The sequence below is a fragment of the Mesoplodon bidens genome (genome assembly GCF_964165515.1).
Source record: "Mesoplodon bidens genome assembly, chromosome: 3".
NCBI lineage: Eukaryota > Metazoa > Chordata > Mammalia > Artiodactyla > Ziphiidae > Mesoplodon > Mesoplodon bidens.
In genome coordinates, this window is record NC_138178.1 from 56,903,725 (window position 1) to 56,922,083 (window position 18,359).

The 18,359-nt window shown below is 38.1% G+C and overlaps 1 protein-coding gene across 1 annotated transcript in view; it reads left to right on the top strand.

Moving 5' to 3' along the window:
- LOC308614024 (IQ domain-containing protein H-like) overlaps positions 1-18,359 on the top strand; it is a gene marked incomplete at both ends in the record, with an annotated part of 77,778 nt that overhangs the window by 48,460 nt on the left and 10,959 nt on the right. The window contains 2 exons of the mRNA XM_081228243.1: positions 9,758-9,925; positions 16,609-16,729. Coding sequence (XP_081084369.1) covers positions 9,758-9,925; positions 16,609-16,729 — 289 coding nt within the window. The remainder of the gene's footprint in view (positions 1-9,757; positions 9,926-16,608; positions 16,730-18,359) is intronic.

Consider the following 18,359-nt stretch of genomic DNA (forward strand, 5'->3'; position numbering starts at 1 on the left):
AAGATTAATGAAGGTGAACTTTCCATACTTCTTATTAAAACATATGATATAATTACAACAATTATAGATTGGGAGTTTAGAATTGACATATACACACTGCTATATTTAAAATAGATAACCAACAAGGACCTACTGTATAGCACAGGGAACTCTGCTCAGTATTCTATAATAATCTAAATGGGAAAAGAACTTGAAAAAGAATAGATACATGTATATGTATAACTGAATAACTTTGCTGTACACCTGAAACTAACACAACATTGTTTGTTTGGTTTTTTTGTGTGTGTGGTACACGGACCTCTCACTGTTGTGGCCTCTCCCGTTGCGGAGCACAGGTTCCGGACGCGCAGGCTCAGCGGCCATGGCTCATGGGCCCAGCCGCTCCGCGGCATGTGGGATCTTCCCAGACCGGGGCACAAACCCGTGTCCCCTGCATCGGCAGGCGGACTCCCAACCACTGCGCCACCAGGGAAGCCCTGTTTTTAGTTTTTTAAGGAACCTCCATACTGTTCTCCATAATGGCTGCAACAATTTACATTCTCCCCAACAGTGTAGGAGGGATCCCTTTTCTCCATACCCTCTCCAGCATTTTTTATTTGTAGACTTTTTGATGAAAAGGAAGATTTTTAAAAACACTGTTAGCCTCATACAATATTAACAATCCTCATTACAAGAAAAGTCCCTGTTTACATTGGGCTCCAGTCCTGGATTTGTCACTAACTTCTCTGTGATTTTTGGGCAAATCACTTATACTCTTTGGGACTTAATTTGCTCATTTGTAAACTTAGGGCACTGGATCAAATCATCTCTAAGATATCATCCAGTTCTGACAGTCCATAATTCTGATTCCACTCAAAATCTCTTTCCTTTGGCTCTCTTCCTTTCCATTTATGCCCATCAACATAGGACAGGTAAAACAGGAAAACAGACCAAGTGAAGCTGTTTTCTCTCCTGACTGTGGAAGTAAAATTCACAGAAGGCATTGATGTCTTCATCTTCCATTAATACATTTAACAAAGCATTTATTGACGACCTATTATATACCTGACCCTGTCCTAGTGACTTTTATGTGTTATCACTGCATACTCAGAGCATGTCAGAGAGATCATTATTCCCATAATACTCTCAGGATTGTACAGGTTAAGATATATGACCAAGTCATGTAATTAACATGTGGCTAACTCAAAATTTAGACATGTATTTTCTTGACAGTCTGATTTGGAGTCTAGGAAAATTATTGCAAGAGAATCTGTGCAAAAAAGGCCAAACTCTTAACACACACACATGGTATTAAGCTGATCTAATATACTTTAAAAATCAGATTTTTTACTAAATGAATAATGTTGTAATTTTTAATGGACTTAATTTGTATTGGGGAGTCAATTCCTTCATTGACTTAAAAACACCTGAACTAGAGGCATTCCTAGCCTGCTCTCAGGTTTGCTTAGGCATCTCTTCTGCAAACTTTACTGATACAACATAGAAATTATGGCAGAGCTCAGTGGAGTCATTGAGGTAAAAGTCTCAATACTGCTCAGGAAGGGATGCCAAATTAAATAAAAAGAGCACTAGTGGTTGAGAGTCCGCCTGCCGATGCAGGGGATACGGGTTCGTGCCCCGGTCTGGGAGGATCCCATATGCCGCGGAGCGGCTGGGCCCGTGAGCCATGGCCGCTGGGCCTGCGCATCCGGAGCCTGTGCTCCGCAACGGGAGAGGCCACAAGAGTGAGAGGCCCGCATACCGCAAAAAAAAAAAAAAAAAAAAAAAAAAAAAGAGCACCAGCAGTTCTGCAGCTGCATGCCAACCCAACTGCTAGTATGAGGTAAATGAGGACCAAACTTCATTTCACTTGTGACCCTAGCCAGTATTTAAACAAAAATGCCTAGAGACTGACACACTGTTCTATAATAAGGGAATAAATATCAATAGCAAAAATAATTATAAAAAACAATAAACTACTCACACAGACTTTCTTAGATCTTAACTGAAAGGACTACCATTTAAATTCATCGCCTCTCGTGTAGTCGCTAGTAAAGGGTGAGACAGTAGATTGTACGCATCGATTTGTAATATATAGCCCTAGGTTTACATAAGAAAAATTGCACAGAAGGCAGAGGTATTCCTGTTGCTTTCCTTTCCATGTCTTGTCACAATGTTTGAGTGATGGTGTGGTATTAATATTCACCATTATGCAAAGATCACAAGCATAAGTCACCCAAATTTTTTTTCTTGTATGAGATATAATAAACATGCAGGTGAAATGCCAGTACTTTACTATTCTTTCACTTTTCTAGATTTTTTTCAATCTGGAGTGATTACTCTTCCAGTTTTTAAAAATTTCTATTGGAATGCTACACTTAATGCTACTAAATGTAGAGAGACAAAATAGAACCAAAAATAGTTAGATTTTTGTCAGTCTGAATCTATCAGAAAATCCTGAGTCCATTATGTTTCAAGTTCCTTCAAAGAAAAGTTTCATGTAAAATCAAGTTATCACTTATGTTTTAACTTTGCAGAATGGTCTAATAGTAACAAATTACAGCAAGTACTGTTGTTAGCTATGTTTTAATCCTTTGATCAGTTTTTTCCAATATGTATTCCAAAGAATACTGGTTCCTTGGAATGTTAATAGGTATTCCATGAAAGGAGGGTTTTGTGGTCCTGTAAAAGTGGTGACCATGAGGTTAAAGAGAGACAGGCTGACTTTCATACAACTAGGCCAGCTGCAGTCACTAACATGCTGATGTACATTAAGCATCTTTAGGAGGAGAGTGGCCAATGCCATTAGCAATGTTAGCAAAATTTCCTCAGAACCCTCTTTGCAGAATAGCTATAGAACCATATTTAAAGGAACAAACTGAGAAATTTTGCTTAAGGGCTGGATTTTATTTTAACTATTTTTAATGGAAAAATTTTTAGACAACATTACATAATTTTCCTTCTTCATTCACATTTTACTGGGATTTAATATTTTCTTGGGGGCTTTGGGGCATCATAACAAACTCCACTTCTTTTTTTAAAGTGATGTACTGTTCGGGGCCTGTGAGGTGTGCAGATGTTTGTACCTCAGACTTCTGTGTGTTCCAAATAACATTTCTTTTGGCATCTCCTCCATAGTCATCTCTACTCACCACATTCTTTGAGTCTGTTCACAATCCCAGGGTCACTTCTGCTACTAACTGCCCTTTTATCATCCTAAGACCCTTTCCAGTTCTGAGAACGGTGACCCTGTGTGTGCCTTTTCTCTTCCTCCCTCCCTCCCTCCCTTCTTCTTTCTTTCTTTTTCTCTCCCTTTCTCTCTTGTTCTCTTTTCTCTTTCTTCCTTATTTCTGATATTGGTAATTGATGCTTTCTCTTTTTCTTGATCATTCTTGCTGGGGTTTATCAATTTTATTAATCTTTTCTAAGAATAACTTTAGGCTTTGTTGATTTTCTCTGTTGTTTTCTATTTCATGTATTTCTCCTCTTATCATTTTTATTCTCTTCCTTTTACTTATTTTGAATTTATTTTACTCTTTTTTTAAGCTTTTTAAGGTAGAATCTTAGATCATTGATTTTAGACCTTTCTTATTTTCTAAAATAAGCATTTAGACTGATAAGTTTCCTTCTAAGCAGTTTTTTTAGCTGCATCTCACAAATTTTGATATGTTGCATTTTCATGATCATTCAGTTCAAAATTTCTCTAATGATTTTTTTTCTTTGACTTGTGAGTGTGTTGTTAAATTTCCACATATTTGGGTTTTTTTTTTTTTTAGTTTTCTCATTCTTTTTTTTAAATTAATTTATTTTATTTTTGGCTGCGTTGGGTCTTCATTGCTGCACGTGGGCTTTCTCTAGTCGTGGCGAGTGGGGGCTACTCTTGCTTGCAGTGCACAGGCTTCTCATTGCGGTGGCTTCTCTTGTTGTGGAGCATGGGTTCTAGGTGCGCGGGCTTCAGTAGTTGTGGCTCACAGGCTCTAGAGCACAGGCTCAGTAGTTGTGGCGTATGGGCTTAGTTGCTCCGTGGCATGTGGGATCTTCCCTGACTCGAACCCGTGACCCCTGCATTGGCAGGTGGATTCTTAACCACTGTGCTACCAGGGAAGCCCCAGTTTTCTCATTCTTACTGAATTCTAATTTAATTTCACTGGCAACAAAGAATATACTCTATAAGATTCAAATCTTTTGAAATTGATTGAGACTTATTTTGTGCCTCAGGATATAATTTATTTTGGTGAATGTTTCATGTACACTTGAAAAGAATGTATATCTCACCATTGTTGGTTGTAGTGGTCCATAAATATCAGTTAGGTCGGGGTGGCTATTGGTGATATTCAGATTTTCTCTATATTTTTTTCATTATTTAGAGAATACTTAGTTTCTGTAATCAAACCCATGTTGATAAGACCTTACTTTTTTTTTTTTTTGGCTGTGCCACGTGGCTTGTGGGATCTCAGTTCCCCAACCAGGGACTGAACCCAGGCCCTCAGCAGTGACAGCATGGAGTCCTACCTACCACTGGACCACCAGGGAATTCCCAAGATCTTCTACATTCTTAATGATTCTTAAAATCGATTTGTTCTACAAAGTACTGAAGGAGGAATTTAAAAATCTTCAACTCTAATCAAAGATTTGTCTATTTCTTTCTTTAGTTTTAATCATTTTTATTCAATTTTTTTGTTAATGTTTTTAGAGGCATACATGTTTATGATTTTTATGTTTTCTCAACTAATTGAGCTTTTTATCCCTCTTTCTCTTTGATAATACTCCTTGTCTTAAAGTCTACTTTGATATTAATATAGCCACTCCTTCTTTTGCTTACTGTTTACATGATATATAAATCTCTTTTTTGTTGTTATTACTTCAATCTGTGTCTTTAAAACTAAAATCTATCTCTTATAGATAGCTTATAGTTGTATCTTGTTTTGAAAATCCAGCCTGCTAACCTCTGCTTTTTAATTAACAGTTAGTCCATTTCCATTTAATGTAAGTATTGACATGATTTGATTTAGAACGACCATTTTTCTACTTGTTTTCTATTTTTTCCAACTCCTTTTTGTCCCTTTGTTTCCTGCCTGACTTAGGATTATGTGATTTTTAAAAAAATTTTTTTAAATATTCTGTTTTATTGGCTTTTAGGTTATACCTCTTTGTATTATTTTTAATGGTTGCCCTAGGGATTACAACATGCATCCTTAACTTATTAGAGTTTCCTTGGAGTTAATATTGCACCAGTTCACATACAATGTAAGGAACTTGCAAACTATAGAATTCTATTTACCTCTCAATTCTTTGTGCTTTTGTTGTCATGTAATTTACATGCATTGTAAACTGCACAATATGTTATATTTTTTTGCCTTAAACAGTCAATTGTCTTTAAGAGAAATTAAGAGGAGAAAAATATATAGTCTTCTTTGTTTACTATAGAGTTCTGAGTTTCCATCTTCCATCATTTTCTGTCAGCCTAAAAAATTTCTTTTAAGCATTTCTTGTAACACATACTGCTTATGTGTCTTCTTTTATCAAAAAAAAGTCTTTATATTGCCTTTATAGAGAATTTTAAGTTGCCAGGTTTTGGTTTTTTTTAATTAATGCTTGAAAGTTCCATTGTTTCTGATGAGAAGTTAGTAATCATTCAGATCATTGATTCCTTGTATATAATGCGCCTTTTTTTTTTTCTTTCTTTTCTGGCTACTTTCAAGTTTTTCTCTGTCTTTGTTCTCCAGGGGTTTGATCATGATGTGTCCATGTGCAGTTTTCTTTGTCTTTATCCTCCTTGAGATTCATTGAGCTTCTAGGATCTATAAGCTTATGTTTTCCAGAAAATTGGGGAACATTTTGGCCATTATTTCTTTAATATTTTTCCCCACATTTCTCTTTCTCCTCTCTTTCTGGGACTTCAATTACATACAAAATATACAACATGATATTGTTCACAGGTCACTGAGGATCTATTCTTTTTTAAAATATTTTTTTTTTCTTTAGATTAGATAACATCTATTGATCTCTCTTCAAGTTCACTACCCTTTCTTTTGCTCACTCCAATCTGCTGTCAAGCCTACCCAATGAGTTTTCATTTCAGACATTTTACTTTTCAGTTCTAAAATTTCCCTTTAGTTCTTTTTTTATAGTTTTTATTTTTCAACCAAGATTTTCCATCTGTTAATTCATTATGATAATATTTTTCTTTAAGGTTTTTAAAATATGTGTAATAACAGCTTTAAAGTCCTTATGTGCTAATTCTACTCTCTGGATTATCTTGATATCTTTCTTTTTTAAAAAACTAATTTATTAAGGTATGATTGACATACAAAATCTGTACATATTTAGTGATACAACTTGATGAGTGTGGTGAAACCATCACCACAATCTATCCAGTAAACTGGTTCATCACCTCCAGGGTCTGTTTCTATTGATGACTATTTCTCTTGTGTGGATAATATTTTCCTATTTCTTAGCATATATAGTAACTTTTTACTGTTGAGGACATTATAAATAATGTGTTGCATAGACTCTGAATTCTGTCACCATGCTCTATAATGTGTTAATTCTTGTTCAAACAGGCAATTAATTTGGCGAGACTCAAATTCCAAGCTCTGCCCTTGGTGGGTAGCAGCTGGAATCTCTGCTCAGTTTTTTTCAAATTGTTAACTGTTGCATCTTTGCTGGGCTTCTTAGAATCTCTTCCATATATGTGTAGCTCAAAGGTCAGCCAAGGATTTGCATGCTATTTATTTGCAAATTATGGATCCCTGCCTTGCAACTTCCTCCTTTCTGGGATTCCCCTTCATTTTCAGCCTTTATGACAGCCCTAAACTTCATCTTCTTACTTCCTTAGCCAGTAAGACTGTGCCTTTCTTCTTAAATTATAGCCACTTTGCATCTCATGGACTGAGAAGTACTTTCGGACCAAAGTCACACACACATAAATCTCAACTGTTACAGTTCCCTTCTTTCAACATCAACTCCCTTCTAGCTTCTGCCTGTTTTCAATTTATCTCAGTACCTTCAAATAGTTGGTTTTTTAAAAAATATTTTATCCAGAATTTATAATTGTTATTTTCAGGAGGATTAGTCTGTAATAAGCCACTCTATCATTATCACAGTTGTAACTAGGTCATTTTTTAGTCTTGCCACTGTATAATACTATCTTTATCAAAATGAAAAATATTTGCTATTAATATGGTTATGTTAATTGCTTCTTCCCAATAAGTCTTAAGTGGTTATATTTTAAAAAATTTTTCTGGCTCTATTTCTTCTTCATATGAGAAAATAAGACAGAATTAAATGAGTTCTGGATTATGTAATGCCACCAGGGTACTATACAAATACTTAAAATATATGTTGTAAATGTAATAAGCAAAGTACAAAAAAAAGCTATAGGAACTCAGAGGAGGAAGAGATCAGAGGTAATTTCCTAGTGGACGTTACCTTTAAGCCAGTTGTTAAAAGGTGACAGGAATTTAGTAGCCAGAGTTGAGAAAAAGAGAGAGAGAATATTCCAGAAGGAACATCATAAGCAATGCAAAGAAAGTGGGAGGTTGGAGGCTCAAGTCTTAATGGTTATAGCTATAAATATAATTTATAACTCAAAATCAATACTTAAAAGTCCATAGTGTGAACATACTGCTATATATAAAAATATGGGTAAACCTCACACCAATTTTTTTTTTTTTTCTTTTTGCGGTATGCGGGCCTCTCACTGTTGTGGCCTCTCCCGTTGCGGAGCACAGGCTCCGGACGCGCAGGCCCAGAGGCCATGGCTCACGGGCCCAGCCGCTCCGCGGCATATGGGATCCTCCCAGACCGGGGCACGAACCCGTATCCCCTGCATCGGCAGGCGGACTCTCAACCACTGCGCCACCAGGGAGGCCCCTCACACCAATTTTAAAAGAAAAAAGCCAGATACAAAAGAATACATACTGTAATAATCCATTTATGTAAAGTTCACAAACAGAAAAATAATAGCTGATAATAGAATTCAGAATAGTGGTTACCTTTGGGTTATGGTAGTGACTGGGAGGAGCAAGAGAGGGGCCCTTGGGGTGCTTGTAATGCTGTACCTCTTGTTCTGGAGGCTGGTGACCCACAGCGTCCACTTTGTAAAAATTTATCAGTTGATGACTTTATGATTTGTGCCTTTAAAAAAAAGTTATACTACAATAAAATGTTTATGTGAAACAAAAATAAAACCCAGTTTCTGGTATGAAAAAAAGTTTATGGTGTGTATCTCCATATATTAACACATTAATTCCTCACAATGGTCTTATGGAAGGTCAGTGATGATGAATTTTATGTTAAATTGAATTATATAAACTTGAAATACCATGATGTAAAATAATTCTTGCTTTATACACAAAGTTTGAAATAATTCAAATGCCCCCAAATTTAAGAAAAAATAGAATTTCATTTTCTTTCAAAGCTGGATCAATCTGAGTGAATTTAAGAAATATTTAAGCTTAAGTTTCCACAGGAAGGCACCACTTGAGTAAATAAAAATATCCTGTGTTATTTAGAATATGAGTTTAGCAAGTGTAACACATAACAGTAGATTAGAGACTTCCCTGATGGCGCAGTGGTTGGAAGTCTGCCTGCCAGTGCAGGGGACATGGGTTTGAGCCCTGGTCTGGGAACATCCCACATGCCCTGGAGCAACTAAGCCCGTGCTCCACAATTACTGAGCCCGCAAGCCACAGCTACTGAAGCCCACACGCCTAGAGCCCGTGCTCCACAACAAGAGAAGCCACTGCAATGAGAAGCCCGCGCACCACAATGAAGAGTAGCCCCCGCTCGCTGCAACTAGAGAAAGTCCGCGTGCAGCAACAAAGACCCAAAGCAGCCAAAAATAAATAAATAAATAAATTTATATTTTAAAAACCCAGTAGATTAAATGTGACAATAATTAATGTTTTCTTATGTCACAGTTTGAGCAGAGCAGTTTATGGCTGACACGGCAGCTCTACAATGCCAGGCACCCACACACTTACCATTTTACTGCTCTGTCCTCCTGAACAGGCCATTTTCTATCTTGTGATCTAAGATGGCTGCTACACTCCCACCATCTTGTCTGTATTCCAACTGGTAGAATCGCTACAATTCCTATACTACGGCCAGAACTTGTCACAAAGACACAGGAAGCTACCAGAGGGCCTGGGAAATGTAGTTTCTGGCTAAGTAGCACACTGAAGGTCCACCAGCAGTCTTTGCCATATCTGCCATTCTTTGTCTAGCTGTCTTGAATTATGTGGTTTACAATTATGAAATGCCTCCAGGAACAAATCCTTTACATAAAATTCAGCTGCCCTGTAGATAAGAATATCCCTATTTTACAGAAGATAGAACTGAGACTCAGAGAAGATAAATGACTTACCCCCCTCCCACCCCCACCCCTACATTGCTAATTAAATGGCAGAGCTGGGACTCAAATCCAGTGCTCCAAGCTCAGCGTTCTTGCTTTTCTGCTACAGAAGCCTCTCCAGGCTCCAAGAATACTGGTAATCCTTAGTCTGAGAGAAAGTGAGACTCCTACTGTATCTAAGTTAAATGGCACTTGGAAAGGAATGAGACAGGACATGGAGTGGTAGAGCTTTACTATGAGGATGTAGTAAAGCTGATGACCTGAGCTGTGTTTTGCTCTAAAGTTTCAAGAACTCAGGAAGCAAGAAAATATAGTAAAAAGCACTGGGCCATGAAACAGTGACGTGCATTTTAGTTGTACTTCTGAACTAAAAGGCAGATTAGACATGTGCTCCAGCCATTTTCCCTTTCTGATTTTTAGTTTCCCCATCCAACAGATGAGGAGGAGTGCTGGGACAGGGTTACTGAATATGGCCGTGAAGGTTGTGCACAATTTCTTAAATTCACCAAGCAGGAGATTCTGGAGCAGAGTAGAGGGTGCAGCACAGCTCCAAGCCTAACCCCTCCCCAGTCCTTAGAAATACTACTGGTAAATTCTCAAAATATTGGGATTCTCAGAAATACTACAAAATATGGAGAGAAGACAATCAAGCAGGCATTCTTATCTTTTTTCTCTTCTGACAAGGGAACTTGGAAGAAACAAGTGAAATTAAAGTAAATAATGTGTCTGATTTTTCCTGAAAGAAGTGACTACTTCAGGATTCCACCAAAATGTTCCAAAGCCCTGGGGGTGGGGTAGGGAGGGATGGTTTCATCCTCAATTGGGTAGAGCAAACCCTGATACAATATGTTCATCAAAATCTCAGGAGACGGAGGAGCGTCTACATATTTTAACAAAAACCGCGTATGTCCAAAAACAGAGGCTTCCCCCACCTATGCCCTCAGGTCACAGAAAGGTGGAGAAAATCCACAATACCCAGTTTTCAGATGTTGGGAGAGAAAACACATTGGTACCAGACAATAGGGGAGGAGATACTATATCAGAGCAAGTAGAATGTCTGTACATAGCTGCCCAAGTTTGTACAAGGGGAAAAGAAATGACACAGTCACTAATGATCTATTACATACATGTCAGTATTTCACCCACAGCTAACAAAAGAAAAAGAGCTGAGGAGGGAGGGAGAATCATGGGCTGCAAAAGACAAAGCCTAATCTAGGAAAAAGCATAACTCAAGGAACAGAAGGAATTTTCTCACAATTTCTTCACATTATAGCACAGCTTGATAGGAGCATAAATTAAGTAAAATTAGAGCTCAACCATGAGATGATAAAATAGCAGAATGAGATAAAAAGGGAGGTTGCAGACATAAGGAAATAAATTGAATACCAAAATACTTTATGGAACTAATAAGTAAACTATAAATAGAAAGAACAGAACAGATACTGCTGAATACTGAAATATTGACATGGAGAAAAGACTGTAAGCACAGTAAATGCAGAGGAAAAAATAAAGGAAATTAATTAGAAGTTAACAGATATGCATATTAGTTTGTTACCAGCTAAGCTGCTGTAACAAAGAAATCCAAAAATATAATGCCTTAAATAAATTAGTTTCTTCTCACTCACAAAAGAGTCCACAGGTAAGAAGTTCAAGTCTGGCAGGATCTCCTCCAGGAGGTCATCCAAAATATGGTTCCTTCTATCTTGATGCTCCATCACCTCCTCATTCCTGTGGTTATAGGACATTCTCATTTCAATGGTTGAAGCTGGCTCCTTTACACACCCATGTTTCAGTCTGTAGGAAGGATAAAAATAGTCCAGGGAAAGCACTCTAAGGAGATGCCATAGAGGTTATACATATCACTTCTGCCACATCTTATTGGCTTCATGTCCCCATTTAGCCACAGGGGACACTGGGAAATGTGGTCTTTAACTGGACAGCCATGTGTTCAGCTAAAACTCAGTGTTCTATTCTAAAAGGAACCAGGAGAGAATGAAGAGTTAGGAACCACACTAGGAAAGATAAAGATGAGCCAACATTTAAGGACACTTGATGTCCCTCACAGAGAGAACCCAGCATATGAAAGAGAAGATGTATCTAATGCTGTAATTTAAGAGCACATTCCGGAAGTGAAGAAAGAACTGAATCTGCAGGTGGAAAGAAAACATTGAATCCCAGGAAATTTTGATTTAGAATATTTAACATAAAGGTATTTCCTAGTTAAACACTTGAACTTGAAAGACAGAGAATGCTTCAGACATCCAGGCAGAAAGAAAAATCACCTACAAGGGGTAAAAAATCAGGCTGGCATCCAATTTCATTATATTCATTGTGGAAGACAATGGTGTAGTCTACAGAGTTTTAAGAAAGGATGGTCCCAGGTGTAATTCAAGTATAAAGGCTCAGGGAAGTAAAATACCCACGAACACTTGTTGGAAAGAACTGCTTGATAACCAAAGCCAGGCAATTTAATAATCCACCAAAATAAAGAACTCAAGCATAAAGAAGCCCTGACAGAAGGACTGTTGATGAGCACTGGATCCATTCACATGTAGAACTAATACTAAAAATCAGAGCAATGATGGTTTCAAAACAGAATGTGAATATTATAAATCTGGACAATGTAAAAATAATATAATACAAAATTGGGAGGTGAGGGAGAGGAGATGGGAGTAGCAAGAAAGTACTAATGTTCGCCATCTTTTGAAGCTGGGATATGTTATCCAAAATAAAAACATGTGGTGAAAAAAAAACCTGAATGTTTTTCATAATTGCCTTTATTTAACAATGGAGCAGGGGTCCACAAATCGCTGCCTGAGGGTGAACCACCTGTTTTTGTAAGTAAAGTTTCATTGGAACACAGCTTCACCCATTTGTTTCCAAATTGTTTATGCTACTTTCCAGCTATAAAAATAGACCGAGACAGCTTAAAATTTTTACTCTCTGGCCCTTTAAGAAAAAATTTGCCAACCCATGCAGAGGAATCTTTTTTAATTCACAGGAATCTTGTGGTAAAGAAATATTTATTTGAGGCTTAATGATTTGTTGGGTTAATTTTATTTTTTAAAGATTTTTTTATGTGGTTTTAAAGTCTTTATTGAATTTGTTACAATATTGCTTCTGTTTTGGTTTTTTGGCCACGAGGCACGTGGGATCTTAGCTCCCGACCAGGGATCGGACCCGCACCCCCTGTATTGGAAGGCGAAGTCTTAACCACGGGACCGCCAGGGAAGTCCCAATTTGTTGGATTTAATTCAGCCTTTTCCCTTCCTATTAAATTCATGTCAAATTAAGTTTAATAGGGCCTCCCTGGTGGCGCAGTGGTTGAGAGTCCGCCTGCCGATGCAGGGGATACGGGTTCGTGCCCCGGTCTGGGAGGATCCCATATGCCGCGGAGCGGCTGGGCCCGTGAGCCGTGGCCGCTGGGCCTGCGCGTCCGGAGCCTGTGCTCCGCAACGGGAGAGGCCACAACAGTGAGAGGCCCGCATACCACAAAAAGAAAAAAAAAAAAAAAAAAAAAAAATTAAGTTTAATAATATAAGTCCTACTTTTATAAAACAATAGATCAATCACTCCAAAGATGTCAGGGATAGTGAATCACCTAATGATATTTGGTATGGTTTCTTAAACTTTCATCTCTGTGTTTTTCTGCATTATTTGGAATCTTTATAATGAGCATATATCATTATTACCAGAATAATAAAATAGAATGATTTTTCTATTTAAAAACACTGGAAGCAAATATACCAAGATATTCACAATGATTAATTCTGGCTGACAGGAATATGACTGCTGTTTTCTTCTTTAAGCTTTTCTATATTTTTTAAATATTGAAGAAATTTTAAGCTATTATAGAGGATTTTGGCATAAAGTGATAGAGTTCTGAATTATAGTTTTGGAAACAGTAATAAGTACCAGATATGAGGGACATTGCTCTGTTTAGAATATGATTCTTTCATTAGTAGTATACAAACCAAAAAGCATGATTCAACATAAAATATAAAGCATGACATAAAAGAGAATCCAGGGGACTTCCCTGGTGGTGCAGTGGTTAAGAATCCACCTGCCAGTGCAGGGGACACGGGTTTGAGCCCCGGTCCGGGAAGATCCCACATGCCGCGGAGCAACTAAGCCCATGCGCCACAACTACTAAGCCTATGCTCTGAGCCTGTGAGCCACAACTACTGAGCCCACATGCCACAACTACTGAAGCCCACGTGCCTAGAGCCCATGCTCCGCAACAAGAGAAGCCACCGCAATGAGAAGCCTGTGCACCGCAGCCAAGAGTAGCCCCTGCTCGCCACAACTAGAGAAAGCCCTTGCCCAGCAATGAAGACCCAACGAAGCCAAAAATTAATTAATTAATTATTTTTAAAAAGAGAGAAGCCAGAAGCAGATGATACTCGACTTTTGTTAGGCAATCAGCATATTCATAAAGCTGGTTTCTTTAATTTGCATTAATCTAAACCTACCTTTCCAGTCTCATCCCCCATCTTATCCTGATACACACAACATACTCCAGCCACACAGAGCCCTTCATCTTCAATGAGATCTTCATGCATTTGTATGCTATTTTGCTTTGTCGCCACCATTCTTTCTACCTACAATTGCATCCTCTTCTCTATGGGATATAATTCAGTGCTTCTTTTAAGACACAATTTAAGTATCACTGACTGCAGTACATCTCAACATTGGCTGCACAGCAGAATCACCTAGGGAGCTTTATAAAAATACCGAGGCCCAGGCCCCAGCACAGCTATTCTGATTTAATTGCCCAGGGTTGGGGCCCAGACAACAGTATTTTTAAAAAGCTCCCTGAGTGATGCTAATATACAGCCAGGGTTGAGAGTCATTGCAAAGCCTTCTGCAACACCAGCAGGCAGAGTTAATTACTACCTCTTCTGCAGTCTCATAGCTCTTAGATTTTCCATTGCTCATGAAATTTAATGCTTATTGCATTAAAGTTAGTGTTATGCAGTAAATGCTCAGTAAACGCTGAAGGTTGTTACCGTCCTTCCAACCAAGCATATGCAGAAATGTAAACTCGCCAGGATGTCACCCCTCCATGCCCCCTACACACACACACACACACACACACACACACACACACACACACACACACCTCACTGCCTTTTCAGCACAGCCCTAGAACTTGGGTCTGGCTTTTACATTGTTGAGATTTATGCAATGTAAAGAATTAAAGAAACCAGTGTTATGAATGTGCTGACTGCCTGAGAGAATCCGAACATCATCTGCCTTCCACCCTCATCTTTGTGTCACACTTTACATTGTGTTTGATGTCAGATCCTGCTACTTTAGCTTTCAAGAGCAGGTTGTCAGGTGTACTTTGTCAAAGGCTTTCAGAAAATCCAGATAAATGATGCTGTGAGCCCCGAAACTGCCAAAACTATATTTTACACCTTCACAGTACTTGACAATTTTATTTAAGTGGAATCTTTCTTCCTTCGATTTACCTTTGCCTCCCTGACCCTGAGATCAATCAGATAACTGGAGACCCTTCCATTTTTGATACTGAGTATCCTCAGCTATGCCTGTGCCATGTCTGGAGCACAGTACACTGGGTGATTATCTCAGCCTCCCTGGTTAGGAGGAGCTCCTGGAAACTACTCCTTTCTGGAGGTGAGGTGGGGAAAGGAGAGCTGAGGATGAGGAAAGGAGACCAAGGTGCATCAGCAAGACAGAAGTTCCACAATCACACAATGTGGATACACACTCTCATCAAGGCAAGACCCAGAGCACTGACCTTTCCTCTTCCCACTCGCCTGGAAGGAAATCGATTGCATTAACAGTCTTCTCTTTCTTGTTAAAAATTCTATTTGTAGTCATTTTAAACTGTCCTCACCAAACATCGCCAAAGGTTTTGGTGTCCATAGGATGGTAGTTGCTTATAATTTCCCTTAAGTACCACATCCTGGCAGTGTGGCCCTAAAATAACTTTGTTCACAGACATTTCTCAGCCAGTAGATATTTATTTTGCAAAGTGATTTTCTCCCCAGAGTCTTGATGAAACTTTCCCTTTCTTTTTCCTTAAGGTCATCATGACCTTGATGAACAATAAGATGTACTACAACTGAGTCCAATGGCAAGTTTCACTAATGCAGAATCAGATTAATCTTCAAATTGAATAATCTTTGCATATCTAGTACTCTACTTGACCTGAGACAAATCTACTAAGCTTTCTGACTTGGTTCTTTATTAGTTAAATAGCAAACCGTTACCTAATTCCCTTGGAAGTTGTGCAAATTAATTAATGTTTGGAAAACAACTGGAAAATTTAAAACAGTCTATAAATACCAAACAGTTGCATCCTCCTTGCTGAGAGGGCCCAGGTAATTCATAATCTCCTATAATAAAGGTAAAATAATGTGCTTGGGCTCTACAATTAAATGTCATTTATTTGTAATACATATAGTCTTTGAAATCTAGAAACCATTTAATAGAAACAATTCATATTTCATAACTATAATAAAATCATGTAATGACTTTAGGAAAAGTAATATCTACTGTAAGTGATCTAGACATCATGTCTTTAAACATTTCTAAGATCTGCAAGAGTATGCTCAGAGTTTATCCTTAACCTGTTAATGTTGACTGATATATTTATCTTTACATTCTCCCAGTTTTTCTTTATCCTCAAAACTCTAATATGTATTTCCTAGAAAATTTGCCTGTACAAAACTTTGCTGTATTCAAAGCCTCCTGTCAAGATTTAGCACTTTTATATTGTAATCATTAAAATTGAACAAAATCTTAATAGTTCCTTTATTAACTACTATACTGACTTTGCATAGTGGAAATCACAACATGTTAATTGGATTTAATTAACTATTTTAAATTACACAAACTCCTTACAGTAGACAATAGCACAGGGTACTCATTAGCAATAAAATTGGAGCTGATATTGCTACTTTATTAAAACTTAATGAGGGGGCTTCCCTGGTGGTGCAGTGGTTGAGAGGCCGCCTGCCGAAGCAGGGGACATGGGTTCGTGCCCCGGTCCGGGAAGATCCCACATGCCGCGGAGTGGCTGGGCCTGTGAGCCATGGCCGCTGAGCCTGCGTGTCCGGAGCCTGTGCTCCTCAACGGAAGAGGCCACAGCATTGAGAGGCCCGCGTACCGCAAAAAAAAACAAAAAACAAAAAAAAAACCTAATGAAACTATTCATAATCTTATTTATTGTTTACAAGAAGAAAACTGTGTTCATTTTGAAGGCAAAAATGTCTGCTGAAAACAAATTTTTGATCATTTAGGTAAAGGCTCAGAAGTTAATAAAAGGGTCCACCATATCCAACCTCACGGTTCTGCCAGCTTCTCATCGCACAAATCCCTATTTCACCCCTGTGCCAGTCTTACAAGTGGATGCCAATAAAGGTTAGTGATTCAATAACCATTTTATATGTTTAGCAACATAGGGAAAGAGCACTGAGGTGGGACTGGGGGCCTGAGTCTGAATTTGGATTCAGCCACTAATTCTCCAAGATGACTTCAGACAAGTCAAGTCCTCACTGTGGCCTGAGTTTCCTTCTCTGTAAATCAGAAGGATTTGGACTAGAGTCCCTTCCCACCTCTAAAATCCATGATTCTATAGATTTACTATTGATTTAGATGTTGATGTTATTACACATTAAAATTATTATTGTATTTAAGTGATATTATTATAATTTTTCAAGCTTCTGAGCAGATAGTTTCTGATGCTTTTCTGATAGCATTTAAAAACTTATTTCAATATACTATTGTGCAAAAATATGAAGCCAGAATTAATGCAATTAGCATTTAAACTATGCATGTCTTAGTCGAAATACCAGAGTTTGTGAAACCAGTGGATTTCTTGTTTTTTAAGCAAAAGGTCATGTCATCTTTATCTCAGTATCCCCAGTGCTTAGAACCATATCTAGCATTTTGTAGATACTAAATTGTTGGTTGAATGAATAAGCAAATGAAAGAGTAAGCGAATGACTAAGGACTGAGTGTCACAAGTCTAACCCTCTTTTTTTGGTTGCACCAGGTCTTAGTTATGGCAGGTGGGCTCCTTAGTTGCAGCTCCAGGTCTCCTTAGTTGTGGCATGTGAACTCTTAGTTGCAGCATGCACATGGATCTAGTTCCCTGACCAGGGATCGAACCCAGGCCCCCTGCATTGGGAGTGTGGAGTCTTATCCACTGCGCCACCAGGGAAGTCCCCCTAAAGAATTAAGTGGATCACCTTTTGTACCTCAAATATGAGCAAGTGAGATGATCTTTAACTATTTCTATCTCACTTTCTAACTGTTGTCTGGAGTATTTTGGATCTAAAGTTGGTTCCCCAGGGTTCTTCTGCTACCTGAAGATTTAAAGTCCCCCATCTTGTAGCTTCTGTATCCTCTGTCTGCTGACCCAGTCACTGGTGGGGTACAGCAAAACTCAAGACAGCCCTGCATCATTATAAGCCTCTTAATTGATTAAACTTCCTGCAACTGTAACAATTACTTTCCTAGTTACAAATCATTGTTGTTTAGAAATCTTTGTGACACATGCTTTTAGTTGGTTTACATAATATTTACTCCCTGGGAAAACTTCAGCAGAGTTTCTACTTCTTGCTTTAGAAACACTTACATTCTTCCTGGGTCAAATTAAGATGAATAAAATAATGAATGAATGAATGAATCAATCTATCTATCTATCTATACTTGCTTTAGTGATAGACACAATAAAAAATTGCTGCGAAACAAAGTTAAATCTAGAGCCACGGCAACTTGGTCCAGAAAAACATCGTATTTTCATCCCTCAATTATCTGCCAGAGAACACATGGCCTACCATAATATTTGTAATTAATTAACAAATTAATCAACACATTTATTGAGTACTTGCCATATGTCTGGTACTGTGCAAGGTAATATGAATGCCAGGAAAGCACAAGCCACACAAATGTAAATAGAGTGTCCAGATTTTTACATGTCCTGATACTCTGAACTGTCATTTAAGTCACCCCAGATCTACACAAGTCCAGCATGTGGTGAAAGATG